General features: G+C 61.1%; 1 protein-coding gene across 1 annotated transcript; it reads left to right on the top strand.

Moving 5' to 3' along the window:
* Positions 1-322: 322 nt before the first annotated feature.
* Positions 323-22464, top strand: PNP (purine nucleoside phosphorylase). The gene is made up of 6 exons (XM_064159807.1): positions 323-443; positions 9322-9491; positions 11101-11204; positions 13730-13905; positions 18600-18790; positions 22123-22464. Exons 1-6 carry the CDS (start codon positions 421-423, stop codon positions 22338-22340), a joined length of 882 nt encoding a protein of 293 aa, XP_064015877.1. The 5' UTR covers positions 323-420; the 3' UTR covers positions 22341-22464.
* The last annotated feature ends 255 nt before the right edge of the window (positions 22465-22719 follow it).

The following is a 22719-nucleotide window of genomic DNA, read 5'->3' as shown; positions in this document are numbered from 1 at the left end:
CCTGCTGGCAGCGAGCTGCTGCCGCCCTGGCAGGGGCCGGGAGCGGGAAGGAGCAGGAGCCTGCAGCTGCTGGCCGCGTCCCGGCCGGGAGCGGAGCGGAGCAGGTGGACGTGGGCGGCTCTGCCGCAGCTGCGTGCGCCGAAGGTTCGCGGCTGCGGCCGCAGCGCAAAGGCTGTGTGCAGCGCTGGCAGCTTCCTGCGGCGCCCTGCAGCCTGTGTGCCGTGGGGGTGAGGGCAGCAAAAGCCCTGCCGTGCCCCTCCCACTGGCGGATCAGAGATGCTCAGAGGCAGGCCGGGACACACCTCCCTGACTCACTGCCAGGGCAGCAGCAGCAGCGCCGCAGGTTCGCTGGGCACAGGCGAGCTGCGGCTCCGCGTCCAGCAGCCGTCCCCTGCTGTGGGTTAGGCAGAGAGGAGGAGGATGGCCTGTGCTGAGGAGGACAGGTAAGGCGCTGTGACACAGGGGGTGCACAGGCAGGCCAGCTGGCAGGGGCTGCCCACCTGGCCTTTGTTTTGCCTGGCTTGCTTTGCCTCTTTCCTTCCTCCTCCGTACTGCCTGCTCAAGGAGTGCCAAGCGAGGGCTGCTCGGAAGTGAGGGCGTCCTGCGGCCACCTGCTGCTGTGAAACGGGGCACAGGCAGGGCACCTGCACAGGCTGGGGCCAGGAGAGGAGAGGGCAGAGACCACAGTCTGGAGAGGGCAGAGACTATGGTGTGGAGAGGGCAGAGATCACAGCGTGCACAGGGCAGAGACTATGGTGTGCAGAGGGCAGAGATCACAGTCTGGAGAGGGCAGAGACTATGGTATGGAGAGAGCAGAGTTCACAGCGTGCAGAGGGCAGAAACCACAGCATGGAGAGGGAAGGGACCATGGTGTGGAGAGGGCAGAGACCACAGTGAGGAGAGGGCAGAGACCACAGCGTGCAGGGGGCAGAGACCACAGTCTGGAGAGGGCAGAGACTATGGTGTGGAGAGAGAAGAGACCACAGTGAGGAGAGGGCAGGAACCACAGCATGGAGAGGGAAGGGACCATGGTGTGGAGAGGGCAGAGACCACAGCTTGCAGGGGGCAGAGACCACAGTCTGGAGAGGGCAGAGACTATGGTGTGGAGAGAGCAGAGACCACAGCATGCAGAGGGCAGAGACTATGGTGTGGAGAGAGCAGAGACCACAGCATGCAGAGGGCAGAGACTATGGTGTGGAGAGAGCAGAGACCACAGCATGCAGAGGGCAGAGACTATGGTGTGGAGAGAGCAGAGACCACAGCATGCAGAGGGCAGAGACTATGGTGTGGAGAGAGCAGAGATCACAGCATGCAGAGGGCAGAGACTATGGTGTGGAGAGGGAAGGGACCATAGTGAGGAGAGGGCAGAGACCACAGCGTGCAGAGGACAGAGACTATGGTGTGAAGAGAGCAGAGATCACAACGTGCAGAGGGCAGAGATCACAGTCTGGAGAGGGCAAAGACTATGGTGTGGAGAGAGCAGAGATCACAGCGTGGAGAGGGCAGAGACCATGGTAAGGAGAGGGCAGAGACCATAGTGTGGAGAGAGCAGAGATCACAGCGTGCAGAGGCCAGAGGCCACGGTGTGGAGAGAGCAGAGACCATGGTGTGCAGAGAGAAGGGACCATGGTGTGGAGAGGGCAGAGACCACAGTGAGGAGAGGGCAGAGACCACAGTGTGGAGAGGGCAGAGACTATGGTGTGGATAGGGCAGAGGCCATGGTGTGGATAGGGCAGAGGCCATGGTGTGGAGAGGGCAGAGGCCATGGTATGGAGAGGGCAGAGGCCATGGTGTGGAGAGGGCAGAGGCCATGGTATGGAGAGGGCAGAGGCCATGGTGTGGAGAGGGCAGAGGCCATGGTATGGAGAGGGCAGAGGCCATGGTGTGGAGAGGGCAGAGACTATGGTATGGAGAGGGCAGAGGCCATGGTATGGAGAGGGCAGAGGCCATGGTGTGGAGAGGGCAGAGGCCATGGTATGGAGAGGGCAGAGGCCATGGTATGGAGAGGGCAGAGGCCATGGTGTGGAGAGGGCAGAGGCCATGGTATGGAGAGGGCAGAGGCCATGGTATGGAGAGGGCAGAGGCTATGGTATGGATAGGGCAGAGGCCATGATGTGGAGAGGGCAGAGGCCATGGTGTGGAGAGGGCAGAGGCTATGGTGTGGAGAGGGCAGAGGCCATGGTGTGGAGAGGGCAGAGGCCATGGTGTGGAGAGGGCAGAGGCCATGGTGTGGAGAGGGCAGAGACTATGGTGTGGATAGGGCAGAGGCCATGGTGTGGAGAGGGCAGAGGCCATGGTGTGGAGAGGGCAGAGGCTATGGTATGGATAGGGCAGAGGCCATGGTGTGGAGAGGGCAGAGGCCATGGTGTGGAGAGGGCAGAGACTATGGTGTGGATAGGGCAGAGGCCATGGTGTGGAGAGGGCAGAGGCCATGGTGTGGAGAGGGCAGAGGCCATGGTGTGGAGAGGCAGATGCCCTGGTGTGGAGAGGCAGATGCCCTGGTTTGGAGAGGCAGACTCTGTTCTCTGCCCTCCTGAAGCCTGTTCAACTTCTGCCTGTGTCTGAGGCTAGCACTCCTTGCCCCTGGCTTTGCTCTTGGCCAGCCTGGTAGCAGGCAGGGGAGGGTGGGGTGGGTATTTTTCATGCCACCAAAGCTGTGTCACGAGTGGCAGTGCTGTGTTGTGCAACAGCTGCCTGCCTGCTCTCAGCTGTGACAGCAAAGGGGATTGTGCTGAGCTGAGCCAGTGACCTAAGCCAGGCTGAAACTCCCCAGCCCTATTATTAGGTGTGCACTGCTGGAGCCAGGGTGGCTGCAGGGGACTCTCTGCTCTGGGCCTTCATCCTGCTCTCACAAAGCTGCCTCAGACTCCAGGCTCCTGCAGTCCCAAGCTGGGACATTGCATCTGGTGACCTGCAGGTCAAGCTTCCCTCTGCCCACCCCTGCAGAGCTGCAGGGGTTCTCCTTAGTGGGGCAGCAATTGTCTGTGCCTGCTGCTCCCCTTTGGTGCTGAAGGCTGCCAGCAGGCTGCTGCAGGTTGGTGGTGACATCCCTGAGCCTTCAAACCTGGGGACAGCTCTGCTGCATCCCGGGGGGGTGGGGTGGAGAGAGCTCTGCCAAGCCTCTGCCTGCACCCAGAGGCTGCTCTCAGGCAAGGAGCTCTGGAGCCTCACTTCTCTGGGTGAGGAATGTTTGAACAGTGCTTTCCCCTCAAGCTCAGCACAGCTGCAGCAGCTCCAAAGCCTTCAGCAGGAGCTAGATGGGACCCAGCCCTGCAGTGCCATCACTTTGTGGCCATGCAAAGCAGCATGCACCTCTGCAGCACCCCCTGGGAAATGGGAGAGGGGAGGCAGAGCTCCCCATGGGCCAGCACTGTGCCCTTCTGGCCAAGAAGGCCAATGCTGTAGTCAGGGGCACTCAGAAGACTGTGGCCAGCAGGTCAAGGGAAGTTCTCTTCCCCTCTACTCTGCCCTGCTGAGACCACATCTGGAATGCTGTGTCCAGGTCTGGGCTGCCCAGTTCAGGAGGGGAAGGGAATGAATTGCAGGAGGGAGCCCAGGGGAGGCTCTGAGGATGGTTGAGGGATTTGAGCATCTCTCTTAGGAGGGAAGGCTGAGAGCCTTGGGGCTGCTGAGCCTGGAGAGGAGAAGGCTGAGAGGGGACCTGAGCAGTGGCCATAGGTGTGAGGGGTGAGTGGCAGGAGGGTGCAGCCAGGCCCTCTGCAGTGATCCCAGTGGCAGGCCAAGGGGCAGGGGATGGCAGCTCAGTCACAGCAAAGTCCACTTCAGCAGGAGGAGAAACTTGTTTGGTGTGAGGCTGCTGGAGGCCTGTGTGAGGCTGCCCAGAGAGGCTGTGGAGCCTCCTGGAGGCTTCCCAAACCCAGCTGGGTGTGCTCATGGGTGCCCTGCCCTGGATGCCCCTGCTCTGGCAGGGGGGTGCTGTTGAAGACCAGGTTGGATGAGGCCTTGAGCAATCTCTGCTAGTGGTAAGAGTCCATGGCAGGGGGGATGGAACTGGATGAGCTTTGAGGTCCCTTCCAACCCAAACCATCCTATGAGTCCATGAATCTCTGGAGGCCCCTTCCACCCCCTGGCATGCTACAACTGGATCAGTGCTGGGCCTAGAGAGTGGTGGTGAATGGTGCCACATGCACTTGGCAGCTGGCACCAGTGCTGTGCCCCAGGGAGCAGTGCTGGGCACAGGCCTGTGCAGTCTCTTCAGTGATGCTCTGGAGCAGGGCACTGAGTCCAGCAGCAGTGAGGCTGCAGATGGCAGCAAGCCAGGAGCAGCTGTGGAGCTGTTGGAGGGCAGCAGAGCCCTGCAGAGGAACCTGGGCAGGCTGCATGGGTGGGCAGAGGCCAAGGGGATGAGAGTGAAGAAGGCCAAGGGCAGGTTGTGCACTTTGGCCACAGCAGCCCCAAGCAGCAGTGCAGGCTGGGGCCAGAGGGGCTGAGAGCAGGCAGGCAGAGAGGGCCCTGGGGGTGCTGTGAGAGAGCAGCTGCAGAGGAGGCAGCAGTGTGCCCAGGTGGGCAGCAGAGCCAGTGGCATCCTGGGCTGGCTGAGGAGCAGTGTGGGCAGCAGGAGAAGGGAGGTTCTTGTGCCCCTGTGCCCAGCCCTGCTCAGGCCAGCCCTGGAGTGCTGTGTCCAGCTGTGGGCTCCTGAATTGCAGAGAGCTGCTGAGGTGCTGGAAGGTGCTGAGAGAAGGGCAGCAAGGCTGGGGAGGGGCCTGGAGCACAGCCCTGTGAGGAGAGGCTGAGGGAGCTGGGGGGGTGCAGGCTGCAGCAGAGGAGCCTCAGGGCAGAGCTGATTGCTGCCTGCAGCTGCCTGCAGGGAGGCTGTAGCCAGGTGGGGTTGGGCTCTGGTGCCAGGCAGGCAGCAGCAGCAGAAGGGGCCCCAGGCTGAAGCTGTGGCAGGGCAGGTGTGGGCTGGCTGTGAGGAGGAAGCTGCTGGCAGAGAGAGTGATTGGCACTGGCATGGGCTGCCCAGGGAGGTGGTGGAGTGGCCGTGGCTGGAGGGGTTGGAGCCAAGGCTGGCTGGGCACTGAGTGCCATGGTGTGGTTGTTTGGGCAGGGCTGGGTGCTGGCTTGGTACTGAGTGCCATGGTGTGGTTGGTTGGGCAGGGCTGGGTGCTAGGTTGGCACTGAGTGCCATGGTGTGGTTGTTTGGGCAGGGCTGGGTGCTAGGTTGGCACTGAGTGCCATGGTGTGGTTGTTTGGGCAGGGCTGGGTGCTAGGTTGGCACTGAGTGCCATGGTGTGGTTGTTTGGGCAGGGCTGGGTGCTAGGTTGGCACTGAGTGCCATGGTGTGGTTGTTTGGGCAGGGCTGGGTGCTAGGTTGGCACTGGGTGCCATGGGCTGGTTGGCTGGGCAGGGCTGGGTGCTAGGTTGGGCAGGCTGAGCCTGGAGCTCTCTCCCAAGCTGCCTGCTTCTCTGGCTCTCTGGACTCCATGAGTCTGTGATCCAGTGGATCCTGGTGACCTGCTCCAGGGGCTTCAAAAGCTTAGGCACTGCACTCAGATTCTCTTGGCTGCCTTCAGCACCTGAACAGGGATTACAGGAGGGAAGCTGGGGTTCATCCTTCCCTAATGTATGCAAAGCACTTCCAAAGCCTGGGGAGCAGGGGATAAAGCAGTCAGTCAAGTGTCAGCTTCATTAGGGTCACCTCTCAGAGCTCCTGCTTCTTCCAGGAGCTGGTGGCACATGTGGAAAACATCTGCTGGCAGATAAATCCCTCCTCAGCCCCAGGCTTTGCCCTGAGGCAGGGCTTCAGCTGCATGACTCTGCTGCAGTGGTGGAGGGTAGAAGTTGTGGTACCCTTGGGGACCTCTGGCATCCCAGTTTGGAACTAGGAGCAGAGGTGTGGTCTGGCAGGTGTTAGAGCAGGAGCTGGGCAGCCAGGAATCCCAGGATCCCAGGATCCCAGCATGGTGGGGGTCAGAAGGGACCTCTGGGGGTCATCCAGTCCAACCCCACTGCTAAAGCAGGGCACCCACAGCAGCTTGCCCAGGATCAGATGTGAGACCTCACCTGCAGTGCTGTGTCCAGCTCTGGGGCCCCAACACAAGAGGGATTTGTCTGACACTCTGCTCTGCTCAGCCCTCCCCTGCAGCACTGCCTCCAGCTCTGGGACACCAGCACAGGAAGGGCCTGGAGCTGCTGGACACCTTCTGCTCCAGGTTCCCCTGGGCTCCAGAGTGACTCCTGCAGAGGACAGAGTCTGTCCCTTCTGCTCCAGGTTCCCTTGGGCTCCAGAGTGACTCCAGCAGAGGACAGAGTCTGTCCCTTCTGCTCCAGCTGCCCCTGGGCTCCAGAGTGACTCCAGCAGAGGACAGAGTCTGTCCCTTCTGCTCCAGCTGCCCCTGGGCTCCAGAGTGACTCCAGCAGAGGACAGAGTCTGTCCCTTCTGCTCCAGCTGCCCATGGGCTCCAGAGTGACTCCAGCAGAGGACAGAGTCTGTCCCTTCTGCTCCAGGTTCCCCTGGGCTCCAGAGTGACTCCAGCAGAGGACAGAGTCTGTCCCTTCTGCTCCATCTGCCCCTGGGCTCCAGAGTGACTCCAGCAGAGGACAGAGTCTGTCCCTTCTGCTCCAGCTGCCCCTGGGCTCCAGAGTGACTCCAGCAGAGGACAGAGTCTGTCCCTTCTGCTCCATCTGCCCCTGGGCTCCAGAGTGACTCCAGCAGAGGACAGAGTCTGTCCCTTCTGCTCCAGCTGCCCCTGGGCTCCAGAGTGACTCCAGCAGAGGACAGAGTCTGTCCCTTCTGCTCCAGCTGCCCCTGGGCTCCAGAGTGACTCCTGCAGAGGACAGAGTCTGTCCCTTCTGCTCCTGGTTCCCTTGGGCTCCAGAGTGACTCCAGCAGAGGACAGAGTCTGTCCCTTCTGCTCCAGGTTCCCTTGGGCTCCAGAGTGACTCCTGCAGAGGACAGAGTCTGTCCCTTCTGCTCCAGCTGCCCCTGGGCTCCAGAGTGACTCCAGCAGAGGACAGAGTCTGTCCCTTCTGCTCCAGCTGCCCCTGGGCTCCAGAGTGACTCCTGCAGAGGACAGAGTCTGTCCCTTCTGCTCCAGCTGCCCCTGGGCTCCAGAGTGACTCCAGCAGAGGACAGAGTCTGTCCCTTCTGCTCCAGGTTCCCTTGGGCTCCAGAGTGACTCCTGCAGAGGACAGAGTCTGTCCCTTCTGCTCCAGCTGCCCCTGGGCTCCAGAGTGACTCCTGCAGAGGACAGAGTCTGTCCCTTCTGCTCCAGCTGCCCATGGGCTCCAGAGTGACTCCAGCAGAGGACAGAGTCTGTCCCTTCTGCTCCAGCTGCCCCTGGGCTCCAGAGTGACTCCAGCAGAGGACAGAGTCTGTCCCTTCTGCTCCAGCTGCCCCTGGGCTCCAGAGTGACTCCTGCAGAGGACAGAGTCTGTCCCTTCTGCTCCAGCTGCCCCTGGGCTCCAGAGTGACTCCAGCAGAGGACAGAGTCTGTCCCTTCTGCTCCAGGTTCCCTTGGGCTCCAGAGTGACTCCTGCAGAGGACAGAGTCTGTCCCTTCTGCTCCAGCTGCCCCTGGGCTCCAGAGTGACTCCTGCAGAGGACAGAGTCTGTCCCTTCTGCTCCATCTGCCCCTGGGCTCCAGAGTGACTCCAGCAGAGGACAGAGTCTGTCCCTTCTGCTCCATCTGCCCCTGGGCTCCAGAGTGACTCCAGCAGAGGACAGAGTCTGTCCCTTCTGCTCCAGCTGCCCTGGGACCTGCAGGCTCCTGGAGCTCTCTGTGCACACACAGGCTGCAGTGTCTCACCTGCCTCTGCTTTGGCACTCCCCTGGGAGCTCAGGAGAGCCCAGCAGGAGCAGCAGTGGTGGTGCCTTGTGGCAGGCCTGTGATCTAGCTCTCTTTGGCCATTCTTCCACTGGAGCTGGGCTGGTCCCCAGCAGTGTGGGCAGCAGGGGCAGGGAGGGGATTCTGCCCCACTGCTGTGCCTGCTGAGACCTCCCCTGCAGTGCTGGGGCAGCTCTGGAGCCACAGCATCCCAGCATCCCATAATGTCAGGGGCTCGAGGGGACCTCCACAGCTCTGCCAGAGCAGGGCACCCAGAGCAGGGCACCCAGCAGCACTGCCAGGCAGGCTTTGAGTAGCTGCAGAGGGAGACTCCACAGCCCCCCTGGGCAGCCTGTGCCAGGCCTCTGCCACCCTCCCAGGGGGAAAATTCCTCCTCCTGCTCCCATGCAGCTTCCTCTGCCTCAGCTCCCACCCAGTGCCCCTTGTGCTGGGCACCCCCAGCAGAGCCTGGCTGCAGCCTGCTGCCCCTCAGCTGCCCACACTGATAGCCACTGCTGAGCTCCCCTCTCAGGCTGCTCTCTGCCAGCCCCCAGCCCCCCCGGGCTCTGCTCCTGGCAGAGCTGTTCCATGCCCTGCAGCACCTCTGTGGCTCTCTGCTGGGCTCTCTCCAGCAGTTCTCTGTCCCTCCTGAACTGGGGGGGGCAGAGCTGGGCCCAGGAGTGCAGCTGTGGCCTCAGCAGGGCAGAGCAGAGGGGCAGGAGAAGCTCTCTGCACCTGCTGCCCACAGCCCTCCTGACCCAGCCCAGGTGGCACTGCCCCCCCTGAGTCCTCAGCACAGCACAGACAGGGACCTGCTGGAACAGGGCACAGCAGTGCTGGCAGGGCTGGCAGGGCTCTGCTGTGATGCCAGGCTGGCAGAGTTGGGGCTGTTCAGCCTGGGAGAAGGTGATTGCAGGGAGACCTCAGAGCAGCCATCCAGTACCTGAAGGGGGGAGCTGGGGAGGGACTTGTGGCAGGGAGAGGACAAGAAGTGATGGCTTTGGACGGGAGGCAGCAGGAGTCAGATGAGGCTACTGCTCCCCAGGGGGGTGGTGGGACACTGGCACAGGCTGCCCAGGGAAGCTGTGGAGGCTCCAAGGCCAGAAGCATTCCAAAGCAGGTTGGATGAGGCCTCGAGCAGCCTGTTCTCTGCAGGTGCCCTGGGACCTGCGGGCTCCTGGAGCTCTCTGTGCACACTCAGGCTGCAGCCTCTGCGCTCTGGCACTCCCTTGGGAGCTCAGGAGAGCCCAGCAGGAGCAGCAGTGGTGATGCCTTGTGACAGCCCTGTGATCTAGCTCTCTTTGGCCATTCTTCCAGGGGAGAATGAGGCTGGCAGAGAGGATTCAGATGCTTTGCCTCTGGCCGGGGGGAGCAGGCAGGAGCTGGAGAGCAAACTGCCTTCCCCAGCAGCAGCGCAGCTGCTCTTGCTGGGCCTTCAGTGGCATCCTCCTCCCTTTGGCTGCACCTCCCCACCACTGCTGTGCTTTGTCCTCTGGGGGCCTGACCCCTTCCCCTGCCCTCCTTTGCTCTGGCAGGTGTAGCTACGAGGTGTGCAAGGAAACGAGGGACTGGCTGTGTGCCCGCACCGCCCTGCGCCCCAGGACTGCCATCATCTGCGGCTCTGGCCTGGGAGGCCTGGCAGATGCCCTGGAGAACAAGACAGTCTTTGAGTATGAGGACATCCCTCACTTCCCCCACAGCACAGGTGAGCACAGCCCAGGCCACCACAGCACCCGTGGCAGGGTGGCCGAGGGGGCGGTAGGCATGCCCGAGGGCAGGGACCCATCCCAGGGCACCACAAGGGCAAGGTCCTGCACCTGGCTCAGGGCAACCCCAAGCACAGTTCCAGGCTGCACAGAGAATGAGTGGAGAACACTGGCAGAGAGCTGCTGAGGTGCTGGAAGGTGCCCAGAGAAGGGCAGCAAGGCTGGGGAGGGGCCTGGAGCACAGGAGCTGCAGGCAGCAATCAGCTCTGCCCTGAGCCTCCTCTGCTGCAGGCTGCACCCCCCCAGCTCCCTCAGCCTCTCCTCACAGGGCTGTGCTCCAGGCCCCTCCCCAGCCTTGCTGCCCTTCTCTCAGCACCTTCCAGCACCTCAGCAGCTCTCTGCAATTCAGGAGCCCACAGCTGGACACAGCACTCCAGGGCTGGCCTGAGCAGGGCTGGGCACAGGGGCACAAGAACCTCCCTTCTCCTGCTGCCCACACTGCTCCTCAGCCAGCCCAGGCTGCCACTGGCTCTGCTGCCCACCTGGGCACACTGCTGCCTCCTCTGCAGCTGCTCTCTCACAGCACCCCCAGGGCCCTCTCTGCCTGCCTGCTCTCAGCCCCTCTGGCCCCAGCCTGCACTGCTGCTTGGGGCTGCTGTGGCCAAAGTGCACAACCTGCCCTTGGCCTTCTTCACTCTCATCCCCTTGGCCTCTGCCCACCCATGCAGCCTGCCCAGGTCCCTCTGCAGGGCTCTGCTGCCCTCCAACAGCTCCACAGCTGCTCCTGGCTTGCTGCCATCTGCAGCCTCACTGCTGCTGGACTCAGTGCCCTGCTCCAGAGCATCACTGAAGAAACTGCACAGGCCTGTGCCCAGCACTGCTCCCTGGGGCACAGCTCTGGTGCCAGCTGCCAGCTGCATGTGGCACCATTCACCACCACTCTGTGCCCAGCCCTCCAGCCAGCTCCTGACCCATACCAGGGTGACTCTGCCCCTGCCAGGAGCTGCCAGCTGTGCCAGGAGCTGCCAGCTGTGCCAGGAGCTGCCAGCTGTGCCAGGGGCTGCCAGCTGTGCCATGAGCTGCCCGCTGTGCCAGGAGCTGCCAGCTGTGCCAGGAGCTGCCTGCTGTGCCAGGAGCTGCCAGCTGTGCCAGAGGCTGCCCGCTGTGCCAGGAGCTGCCAGCTGTGCCAGGAGCTGCCCGCTGTGCCAGGAGCTGCCAGCTGTGCCAGAAGCTGCCTGCTGTGCCAGGAGCTGCCCGCTGTGCCAGGAGCTGCCCATTGTGCCAGGGGCTGCCCGCTGTGCCAGGAGCTGCCAGCTGTGCCAGAGGCTGCCCGCTGTGCCAGGAGCTGCCAGCTGTGCCAGGAGCTGCCCGCTGTGCCAGGAGCTGCCTGCTGTGCCAGGAGCTGCCTGCTGTGCCAGGAGCTGCCAGCTGTGCCAGGAGCTGCCAGCTGTGCCAGGAGCTGCCCGCTGTTCCAGGAGCTGCCCGTGGCAGAGGCTTTGCTGCACCCCAGACTGTAGATGCCATGGCAGTGCCTGGCGTGGCCCTGCTGTGATGCATCCCCCCGGGGCTGGCTGCTCCGTGCCCCTGAGGTGCGCTGTGTCGTTGCAGTGGCAGGGCACCGCGGCAGGCTGGTGTTCGGGGAGCTGCGGGGCCACGCCTGTGTGTGCATGCAGGGACGCTTCCACGGCTACGAGGGGCACAGTGCCAGCACGGTGAGTGCCCCCACAGCCCGCCAGGGCTGCTGGCAAGCTGCACCTCTGCCTGCTGCCTTCCCTACGCTGGCTCCTGCCGGGAGGTTCTAATGCTCTGCCAAGGGATCTGGGGCTGAGTCTGCAGGGGAGAAGGCTGGGAGGGGACCTGAGCAGTGCCTGGCAGTGCCTGGGGGCTGGGAGAGGACCTGAGCTGTGCCTGGCAGTGCCTGGGGGCTGGGAGGGGACCTGAGCAGTGCCTGGCAGTGCCTGGGGGCTGGGAGGGGACCTGAGCAGTGCCTGGCAGTGCCTGGGGGCTGGGAGGGGACCTGAGCAGTGCCTGGCAGTGCCTGGGGGCTGGGAGGGGACCTGAGCAGTGCCTGTCAGTGTCTGAGGGCTGAGGGTCAGGAGGGGAGGCACAAGGACAGCCTCTGCTCACCTGTGCCCTGGCACAGGACAAGGGCAAGGGATGGCAACTGCAGCACAAGAAGCTGCACCTCGACAGGAGGAAGAACTTCTTGAGTGTGAGGGTCCCAGAGCCTGGCACAGGCTGCCCAGAGAGGTTGTGGAGCCTCCTCCTCTGGAGCCTTTCCAGCCCTGTCTGGATGTGCTCCTGTGCCACCTGTGCTGGATTCTCTGCTCCTGCCCTGGCAGGGGTGGCACTGGAAGCTCTCCAGAGCTCCCTTCCCACCCCTAGCACCCTGTGACCCTGTGGACCTCAAAGCCTCTGCCAAAGGCCTGCAGCAGCTCTGCCAGCTGGAGCAGAGCAGAGAGGGGCAGAAGGTGCCAGTGCCTGGCTGGACAGCACTGCTGGAGCCAATGCTGACCCCAGATCAATGCCCTGCTCTGGCAGGGGTGGCACTGGAAGCTCTCCAGAGGTCCCTGCCAACCTCTGGCATCCTCTGATCCGTGACCATGCTTAGACAATGGATTCACAGAGTCATAGAAGGGGTTGGGTTGGAAGGGAACTCACAGCTCAGCCAGAGCCACCTCCTGCCATGGGCAGGGACAGCTCCCACCAGCACAGGCTGCTCAGGGCCTCATCCAGCCTGGCCCTCAACACCTCCAGGGAGGGTCAGCCACAGCCTGTGCCAGTCTCTGCCCACCCTCACTGCCAACACTTTCTCCCTCCTCTCCACTCTCCCTCTCCCCTCTCCCAGCTCCAAGCCATTCTCCCTCCTCCTGGCACTGCCAGCCCTTGCCCAGAGTCCCTCCCCAGCTCCCCTGCAGCCCCTTCAGGCACTGCAAGGCTGCTCTCAGCTCTCCCTGCAGCCTTCTCCTCCCCAGGCTGCACAGCCCCAACTCTGCCAGCCTGTGCCCACAGCAGAGCTTCTCCAGCAGCCTCTCAGCCTCTCGGTGGCCTCCTCTGGCCCCTGCCCAGCAGCTCCAGACCCTTCCTGTGCTGGAGAGTCCCACAGCTGCCCCAGCCCTGCAGCTGAGGTCTCCCCAGAGCAGAGCAGAGCAGAGGGGCAGGATCTCCTCTCTCCACCTCTGCCCACACTGCTGTGGGTGCAGCCCAGGCTGCCCTTGGCCTTCTGTGCTGCCAGTGCCCACTGCTGCCTCCTGCCAGATTCCTTCTTCACTCCTCAGACTTCTGAAGTGTTTGGAATTGCTCCACTCTGCTGAGCCCACAGCTGCAGCCCTGTGCCCAGCTCTGGAGCCCTGTGCCAGGAGAGGGCTGGAAGGTGCCCAGAGGAGGGCAGGAGGATGCTCAGAGGGCTGGAGCTGCCCTGCTGTGGGCACAGGCTGGCAGAGTTGGGGCTGTGCAGGCTGGGGAGGAGAAGGCTGCAGGGAGAGCTTCTGCAGGGGCTGCAGGAGAGCTGGGGAGGGACTTGTGAGGGTGTGGGGGGTGCTAGGGCTGGGGGGGATGGAGCAGAAGTAGGAGTGGGGAGATGGAGATTGGATGCCAGGAAGGAGCTGCTCAGCAGGAGGGTGCTGAGAGCCTGGCACAGGTTGCCCAGGGAGGTGCTGGAAGCCTCATGCCTGGAGGTGCCTCAGGCCAGGCTGGAGGTGGCTGTGGGCAGCCTGCTCTGGTGTGAGGTGTCCCTGCCCATGGCAGGGGTTGCAGCTGGGTGGTCCTTGGGGTCCCTTCCAGCTCTGCCTCTGTGACTCTGTGCCTCTTTTTCCCCAGTCCCCAAACGATCCCTGAACTGCTGCTGATCAGGGAAGTGAAGTGACACAAACAGCAGGGACTGAGCAAACTCAGCTCTGTGCCCCTGTGCCAGGCAGCAGTGCTGGCAGGAGCTGCTCTCCCAGGTGCACTCCCCAGAGCAGCTGCTCTCACTCAAGCACACTGCTTTGATCTCTGCAGGACCTTGGCAGGGGAGGACAAATTCATCTGCCTCTGCTTTTATTTTTTTCCTCTGTCCTGCCTTCATTTGGCCTTAAACTAACTGCAGGACCTGGGGGGATGGAGTTTTGAGTCTCTGCACTTCAAGGGGAGGGTTTGCTTTGGGGGGTGGTGGTGGTGAGGAGCTGGAGAGCTGCTGCTGTGCCTCCTTGCAGGGAGGGCAGAAGCTCACTGCAGGCTGTGCCCTGGCTTCTTGCAGGTCACCTTTCCCATCAGGGTCTTCTTTCTTCTGGGGGTGGAGATCCTGATCGTCACCAACGCTGCTGGGGGGCTGAACCCTCACTTCCAGGTCGGGGATGTGATGTTCATTAGAGACCACATCAGCCTCTTTGGCCTGGCAGGGCTGAACCCCCTGCGGGGCCCAAACGACGAGAGGTAAGAAAGCTTTCAGCTCCTCGCTGCCACTGGCTCCTTTCTTCCCCCAGCCACAGCACTGCCACTGCTGTCTGTCTGTCTGCCTGTCTGTCTGTCTGCTGGCAAGCACCTGCTGAGACCTAACAGTTTGGTTTCTGGTGTGATGGAGCTGCTCCAGCAGATGCTAACAGCAGTGCAGAGTTGGCTTGAGTTGCCACCACGAGAATGCTCTCAGCACAGGTATGGACATCCAGAAGATTCCTTCCTCATCTCACTGCAGTCTGGGGGACAGGCCTGGATTGCTGCTGGCTGCTTCAGACCTGCTTGCTGCAGCTGATGGCTGCAGAGCTGCCTGGATTGCTGCTGAGTGCTTCAGACCTGCTTGCTGCAGCTGATGTGTGCAGAGCTGCCTGGATTGCTGCTGAGTGCTTCAGACCTGCTTGCTGCAGCTGATGTGTGCAGAGCTGCCTGGATTGCTGCTGAGTGCTTCATGCCTGCTTGCTGCAGCTGATGTGTGCAGAGCTGCCTGGATTGCTGCTGAGTGCTTCAGACCTGCTTGCTGCAGCTGATGTGTGCAGAGCTGCCTGGATTGCTGCTGGCTGCTTCATGCCTGCTTGCTGCAGCTGTGTGCAGAGCTGACTGGATTGCTGCTGAGTGCTTCATGCCTGCTTGCTGCAGCTGTGTGCAGAGCTGCCTGGATTGCTGCTGAGTGCTTCAGACCTGCTTGCTGCAGCTGTGTGCAGAGCTGCCTGGATTGCTGCTGGCTGCTTCAGACCTGCTTGCTGCAGCTGTGTGCAGTGCTGCCTGGATTGCTGCTGAGTGCTTCAGACCTGCTTGCTGCAGCTGATGTGTGCAGAGCTGCCTGGATTGCTGCTGGCTGCTTCATGCCTGCTTGCTGCAGCTGTGTGCAGAGCTGCCTGGATTGCTGCTGGCTGCTTCAGACCTGCTTGCTGCAGCTGATGTGTGCAGAGCTGCCTGGATTGCTGCTGAGTGCTTCAGACCTGCTTGCTGCAGCTGTGTGCAGAGCTGCCTGGATTGCTGCTGGCTGCTTCAGGCCTGCTTGCTGCAGCTGTGTGCAGAGCTGCCTGGATTGCTGCTGGCTGCTTCAGACCTGCTTGCTGCAGCTGATGTGTGCAGAGCTGCCTGGATTGCTGCTGGCTGCTTCATGCCTGCTTGCTGCAGCTGTGTGCAGAGCTGCCTGGATTGCTGCTGGGTGCTTCAGACCTGCTTGCTGCAGCTGATGTGTGCAGAGCTGCCTGGATTGCTGCTGGCTGCTTCATGCCTGCTTGCTGCAGCTGTGTGCAGAGCTGCCTGGATTGCTGCTGAGTGCTTCAGACCTGCTTGCTGCAGCTGTGTGCAGAGCTGCCTGGATTGCTGCTGAGTGCTTCAGACCTGCTTGCTGCAGCTGATGTGTGCAGAGCTGCCTGGATTGCTGCTGAGTGCTTCAGACCTGCTTGCTGCAGCTGATGTGTGCAGTGCTGCCTGGATTGCTGCTGAGTGCTTCAGACCTGCTTGCTGCAGCTGATGTGTGCAGAGCTGCCTGGATTGCTGCTGAGTGCTTCAGACCTGCTTGCTGCAGCTGTGTGCAGAGCTGCCTGGATTGCTGCTGGCTGCTTCAGACCTGCTTGCTGCAGCTGTGTGCAGAGCTGCCTGGATTGCTGCTGAGTGCTTCATGCCTGCTTGCTGCAGCTGTGTGCAGAGCTGCCTGGATTGCTGCTGAGTGCTTCAGACCTGCTTGCTGCAGCTGTGTGCAGAGCTGCCTGGATTGCTGCTGAGTGCTTCAGACCTGCTTGCTGCAGCTGATGTGTGCAGAGCTGCCTGGATTGCTGCTGAGTGCTTCAGACCTGCTTGCTGCAGCTGTGTGCTGCTGGAGGTGTTCAGTACCAGCCTGGATGAGACCTTGAGCCACCAGTTCTAGTCCCTGCCCATGGCAGGGGGGGTTGGCACTGACTGAGCTTTGAGCTGACTTCCAACCTAACCCATTCTCAGACTCTCTGGTTTGCTTAGCAGGCTGCCAGGGTGGGGAAGGCAAAGGGGCAGCTGGGAGAAGCCAGAGGGCATGCAGTGGAGGTTGGAAGTGATGGGCTGAGCTGGCACCTCCAGTTTGCAACAGGGCTGCTCTTACCCAGCAGAAGGTTCCAGGTGTCCTGCCTGGCTTCCACTTGCAGTGAGTTCCTGCCTGGTGTAGCACCAGGCCTGACTGCCTGCTCCTGACAGGTGCTAGCAAATGCCTCAGGAGAAATCAGCACTGCTTTGTGATTCACATGGCAGGAGGAGGGCAGCCAGCTGAGGTGGAACATCTTTGCATCTTCAGGGGTGTTGGGGTGGGCTGGAGGGAAGGATGCTCCTGCTCAGTCTCCTTACTGGTGCTCTGGAGCAGGGCACTGAGTCCAGCAGCAGTGAGGCTGCAGATGGCAGCAAGCCAGGAGCAGCTGTGGAGCTGTTGGAGGGCAGCAGAGCCCTGCAGAGGGACCTGGGCAGGCTGCATGGGTGGGCAGAGGCCAAGGGGATGAGAGTGAAGAAGGCCAAGGGCAGGTTGTGCACTTTGGCCACAGCAGCCCCAAGCAGCAGTGCAGGCTGGGGCCAGAGGGGCTGAGAGCAGGCAGGCAGAGAGGGCCCTGGGGGTGCTGTGAGAGAGCAGCTGCAGAGGAGGCAGCAGTGTGCCCAGGTGGGCAGCAGAGCCAGTGGCATCCTGGGCTGGCTGAGGAGCAGTGTGGGCAGCAGGAGAAGGGAGGTTCTTGTGCCCCTGTGCCCAGCCCTGCTCAGGCTAGCCCTGGAGTGCTGTGTCCAGCTGTGGGCTCCTGAATTGCAGAGAGCTGCTGAGGTGCTGGAAGGTGCTGAGAGAAGGGCAGCAAGGCTGGGGAGGGGCCTGGAGCACAGCCCTGTGAGGAGAGGCTGAGGGAGCTGGGGGGGTGCAGGCTGCAGCAGAGGAGGCTCAGGGCAGAGCTGATTGCTGCCTGCAGCTGCCTGCAGGGAGGCTGTAGCCAGGTGGGGTTGGGCTCTGGTGCCAGGCAGGCAGCAGCAGCAGAAGGGGCCCCAGGCTGAAGCTGTGGCAGGGCAGGTGTGGGCTGGCTGTGAGGAGGAAGCTGCTGGCAGAGAGAGTGATTGGCACTGGCATGGGCTGCCCAGGGAGGTGGTGGAGTGGCTGTGGCTGGAGGGGTTGGAGCCAAGGCTGGCTGGGCACTGAGTGCCATGGTGTGGTTGTTTGAGCAGGGCTGGGTGCTAGGTTGGCACTGAGTGCCATGGTGTGGTTGTTTGAGCAGGGCTGGGTGCTAGGCTGGCACTGAGTGCCATGGTGTGGTTGTTTGGGCAGGGCTGGGTGCTAGGTTGGCACTGAGTGCCATGGTGTGGTTGGGCAGGGCTGGGTGCTAGGTTGGCACTGAGTGCCATGCTCTGGTTGCTTGGGCAGGGCTGGGTGCTAGGTTGGCACTGAGTGCCATGCTCTGGTTGGTTGGGCAGGGCTGGGTGCTAGGTTGGCACTGAGTGCCATGGTGTGGTTGGTTGGGCAGGGCTGGGTGCTAGGCTGGCACTGAGTGCCATGGTGTGGTTGGCTGGGCAGGGCTGGGTGCTAGGTTGGCACTGAGTGCCATGCTCTGGTTGCTTGGGCAGGCTGTTTCTGGGCTGCTCAGTGTGTGCCAGCAGAGGGGAAGGTGGCTCTGAGCCGCTGGCAGAAGGGCTCATTGCAGCCTCCTCTGGGGGAGCCTGCCCCAGGCACAGGTTGGACTGGATCTCTCCAGAAGCTCTTTCCAAGCCCAAGCTGCAAACAAGCAGCAGCTTTCAGAGGCCAGGTGAGGGCACCTGCTCCACTCCTGGGTTCCTGGATTCATGGAGTGGTTTGGGTTGGAAGGGACCTCGAAGGTCAGCCAGTGCCAAGCCCCTGCCACAGACACCTCTCACCAGCACAGGCTGCTCAATGTCTGTGCCAGGCTGGCACTGAACACCTCCAGGGAGGTTGTGGAGCACAGAAGCACAGAATGGGATCTTTGATCACATCAGGTCTGTCTGCTGAAGAGGTGGGCAGGGAGGGACTGCACCCATGGCAGGAGTGGGCATGAAGGGACTGCACCCATGGCAGGAGTGGGCATGAAGGGACTGTACCCATGGCAGGAGTGGGCATGAAGGGACTGCACCCAAGGCAGGAGTGGGCATGAAGGGACTGTACCCATGGCAGGAGTGGGCATGAAGGGACTGCACCCAAGGCAGGAGTGGGCATGAAGGGACTGCACCCATGGCAGGAGTGGGCAGGGAGGGACTGCACCCATGGCAGGAGTGGGCATGAAGGGACTGCACCCATGGCAGGAGTGGGCATGAAGGGACTGTACCCATGGCAGGAGTGGGCATGAAGGGACTGCACCCAAGGCAGGAGTGGGCATGAAGGAATTGTACCCATGGCAGGAGTGGGCATGAAGGGACTGCACCCATGGCAGGAGTGGGCATGAAGGGACTGTACCCATGGCAGGAGTGGGCATGAAGGGACTGCACCCAAGGCAGGAGTGGGCATGAAGGAATTGTACCCATGGCAGGAGTGGGCATGAAGGGACTGCACCCATGGCAGGAGTGGGCATGAAGGAATTGTACCCATGGCAAGGGTGGGCACGAAGGGACTGCACCCCTGGCAGCTCTGCTCTTCAGCTGTCCCTGTGCCCACCTCTGAGCTGTGCTGGAGGGCAGGCAGCAGCCATCTCAGCAGGGCTGTGTCCTTCTGTGCCTTGCAGGTTTGGTGCCAGGTTCCCCTGCATGTCAGATGCTTATGACCAGGAGCTGCTGGGCCTGGCACAGGAGAGTGCCCAGGAGCTGGGCTTCCAGAGCTTCACCCGGCAGGGAGTCTACTGCCTGCTGCCCGGACCCTGCTACGAGACCGTGGCCGAGTGCCAACTGCTGCAGGCGCTGGGAGCCGACGCCGTGGGTGAGCTGCGCTGGGGGCACACGGGGCACAGGGCCCTAGGGGCACAGAGACCCAGCAAGGCACAGGGATCCGAGTCACAGAGTCAGTGTCAGAGCCAGTGAGTGACAGAGTCAGTGAGTGACAGTCAGTGAGTGACAGAGTCACAGAGTCACAGTCACAGAGTCAGTGTCAGAGTCAGTGAGTGACAGAGTCACAGTCACAGAGTCACAGTCACAGAGTCAGTGACAGAGTCAGTGAGTGACAGTCACAGTCACAGAGTCAGTGTCAGAGCCAGTGAGTGACAGAGTCAGTGAGTGACAGAGTCAGTGAGTGACAGAGTCACAGTCACAGAGTCACAGTCACAGAGTCAGTGTCAGTCAGTGAATGACAGAGTCAGTGAGTGACAGAGTCACAGAGTCAGTGTCAGAGTCAGTGAGTGACAAAGTGACAGAGTCAGTGAGTGACAGAGTCAGTGAGTGACAGAGTCACAGTCAGAGAGTCACAGTCACAGAGTCAGTGTCAGTCAGTGAATGACAGAGTCACAGAGTGACAGAGTCACAGTCACAGAGTCAGTGTCAGTCAGTGAGTCACAGAGTGACAGAGTCACAGTCACAGAGTCAGTGTCAGAGCCAGTGAGTGACAGAGTGACAGAGTGAGTGAGTGACAGAGTCACAGACTCACAGACTCACAGTCACAGAGTCACAGTCACAGAGTCAGTGTCAGAGCCAGTGAGTGACAGAGTGACAGTGACAGAGTCAGTGAGTGACAGAGTGACAGAGTCACAGTCACAGAGTCACAGTCACAGAGTCAGTGAGTGACAGAGTCACAGAGTCAGTCACAGAGTCAGTGTCAGAGTCAGTGAGTCACAGAGTGACAGTGACAGTCAGTCACAGAGTCACAGTCACAGAGTCAGTGTCTGAGTCAGTGAGTCATAGAATCAGTCACAGAGTCACAGTCACAGAGTGACAGAATCAGTCACAGAGTCAGAGTCAGGAATCACACAGAGTCACAGTCACAGAGTCACAGTCACAGAGTCACAGTCACAGAGTCACGGTCACAGGTCATGGTCACAGTCACAGAGTCACAGAGTCACAGTCACAGAGTCACAGTCACAGAGTCAGTGTCTGAGTCAGTGAGTCATAGAATCAGTCACAGAGTCACAGTCACAGAGTGACAGAATCCGTCACAGAGTCAGAATCAGAGTCACGAATCACAGAGTCACAGTCACAGAGTCACAGTCACAGGTCATGGTCACAGTCACAGAGTCACAGTCACAGAGTCACAGAGTCACAGTCACAGAGTCACAGTCACAGGTCATAGTCACAGTCACAGAGTCACAGTCACAGAGTCACAGTCACAGTCACAGAGTCACAGAGTCACAGAGTCACAGTCACAGAGTCACAGTCACAGAGTCACAGTCACAGATCATGGTCACAGTCACACAGTCACAGTCACAGAGTCACAGTCACAGATCATGGTCACAGTCACAGAGTCACAGTCACAGAGTCACAGAGTCACAGTCACAGAGTCACAGTCACAGAGTCACAGTCACAGGTCATGGTCACAGTCACAGAGTCACAGTCACAGAGTCACAGTCACAGAGTCACAGTCACAGTCACAGAGTCACAGTCACAGTCACAGAGTCACAGAGTCACAGTCACAGAGTCACAGTCACAGATCATGGTCACAGTCACACAGTCACAGAGTCACAGTCACAGATCATGGTCACAGTCACAGAGTCACAGTCACAGAGTCACAGTCACAGAGTCACAGTCACAGTCACAGAGTCACAGTCACAGTCACACAGTCACAGAGTCACAGTCACAGAGTCAGAGTCACAGATCATGGTCACAGTCACACAGTCACAGAGTCACAGTCACAGATCATGGTCACAGTCACAGAGTCACAGAGTCACAGAGTCACAGAGTCACAGTCATAGTCACACAGTCACAGAGTCACAGTCACAGAGTCAGAGTCACAGATCATGGTCACAGTCACACAGTCACAGAGTCACAGTCACAGATCATGGTCACAGTCACAGTCACAGAGTCACAGAGTCACAGAGTCACAGTCACAGTCACACAGTCACAGAGTCACAGTCACAGAGTTGCAGTCACAGATCATGGTCACAGTCACACAGTCACAGAGTCACAGTCACAGAGTCACAGTCACAGTCACACAGTCACACAGTCACAGTCACAGAGTCACAGTCACAGAGTCACAGTCACAGAGTCACAGTCACAGTCACACAGCCACAGAGTCCCAGTCACAGAGTCGTAGAATCACAGTCACACAGCCACAGATGCACAGTCACAGAGTGACAGAGTCACAGCCACAGAGTCACAGCCACAGAGTCACAGTCACAAAGTCACTCAGGTTGGAAGAGACCTCCAAGGTGACCAGGTCCAGCCTGTGACCCACCACACCTGATCAGTTAACCCCTGGCACCCAGTGCCACATCCAGCCTCTTTCTGAAGCACTGCCAGGGCTGGTGCCTCCCCCACCTGCCATGGTCTGGTTGGTTGGGCAGGGCTGGGTACTAGGTTGGCACTGAGTGCCATGGTGTGGTTGGTTGGGCAGGGCTGGGTGCTGGGTTGGCACTGAGTGCCATGGTCTGGCTGGTTGGGCAGGGCTGGGTGCTAGGTTGGCACTGAGTGCCATGGTGTGGTTGTTTGGGCAGGGCTGGGTGCTAGGTTGGCACTGAGTGCCATGGTGTGGTTGTTTGGGCAGGGCTGGGTGCTAGGCTGGGCACTGAGTGCCATGGTGTGGTTGTTTGGGCAGGGCTGGGTGCTAGGTTGGCACTGAGTGCCATGGTGTGGTTGGTTGGGCAGGGCTGGGTGCTAGGTTGGCACTGAGTGCCATGGTGTGGTTGGTTGGGCAGGGCTGGGTGCTAGGTTGGCACTGAGTGCCATGGTGTGGTTGGTTGGGCAGGGCTGAGTGCTAGGCTGGGCACTGAGTGCCATGGTGTGGTTGTTTGGGCAGGGCTGGGTGCTAGGTTGGCACTGAGTGCCATGGTGTGGGTGGTTGGGCAGGGCTGGGTGCCAGGCTGGGCTGGCTGAGCCTGCAGCTCTCTCCCACCCTGCCTGGTTCTGTGGCTGTGATTCACAACCTCTTAGTCCTGAGGCTCCGTTCCCTGCCCAGACTCACAGAGCCACAGTCACAGAGCTCCAGGTGCTGCTCCAGAGCCTCCCTCTCCCTGCCAGGGCAGCAGGAGGCCCCAGCAGGTCTCTTCCAGCCTGCTTGGTCCTGAGCCTCTGCACCCCCCCGGGGAGGGCTCTCTGTGCCTGGATGCTTAACCCAGCGGGTGGGGGTGAGCCCTGACTGATGCTGCTCCTTTTCCTCCCCTCCCACAGGCATGAGCACCGTGCCAGAGGTGATGGTGGCCAGGCACTGTGGCCTGCGTGTCCTTGGGCTCTCCCTCATCACCAACAAGGTGGTGCTGAGCTACAGCAGCCAGGAGAAGGCCAACCACGAGGAGGTGCTGCACACCTCGCAGCTGCGGGCCGAGGGGCTGCAGAAGCTGCTCACACACCTCCTGGGCAAGCTAGGGGAGGGCACAGCCTGCCCCTGACCTCCAGCCCTTTGCCACTGCCCCCCCTTTGCCACCTTCCCCCCAGCAGCAGCTGGAGGGGAGCTGCTGGTGAGGTTGATTCCCTCCTGCCCTCCTGGTGCCCAATACAACCTGTGCAATGCTGCCCCTGTGGTGTGGCTGCTCGGGCACAGAGCTTGGCCTGGACCTTGGCCACACTCACCCCCTCCCTAGGAGCCAGTGGCCAGGCTGGCATTCTGCTCCTGACCTCTGGCAGGTCACAGGCTCACAGGGTGCCAGGGGTGGGCAGGGACCTCTGGAGAGCTTCCAGTGCCACCCTTGCCAGAGCAGGGCATTGATCTGGGGTCAGCATTGGCTCCAGCAGTGCTGTCCAGCCAGGCACTGGCACCTTCTGCACCTC

Source organism: Pogoniulus pusillus, chromosome 20 (assembly GCF_015220805.1).
Source record: "Pogoniulus pusillus isolate bPogPus1 chromosome 20, bPogPus1.pri, whole genome shotgun sequence".
NCBI lineage: Eukaryota > Metazoa > Chordata > Aves > Piciformes > Lybiidae > Pogoniulus > Pogoniulus pusillus.
The sequence above is the reverse complement of the archived record's forward strand: the minus strand, read 5'-3'. Positions and strand labels throughout refer to the sequence as shown.

What these genes read in the sequence shown, in the direction of transcription:
- PNP (XM_064159807.1), top strand. Translation starts at nt 421, where the DNA reads ATGGCCTGTGCTGAGGAGGACAG. An exon ending in GCCTGTGCTGAGGAGGACAG is followed by an intron (nt 444 to 9,321) that starts GTAAGGCGCTGT and finishes TTGCTCTGGCAG; the next exon opens with GTGTAGCTACGAGGTGTGCA. An exon ending in TCACTTCCCCCACAGCACAG is followed by an intron (nt 9,492 to 11,100) that starts GTGAGCACAGCC and finishes GTGTCGTTGCAG; the next exon opens with TGGCAGGGCACCGCGGCAGG.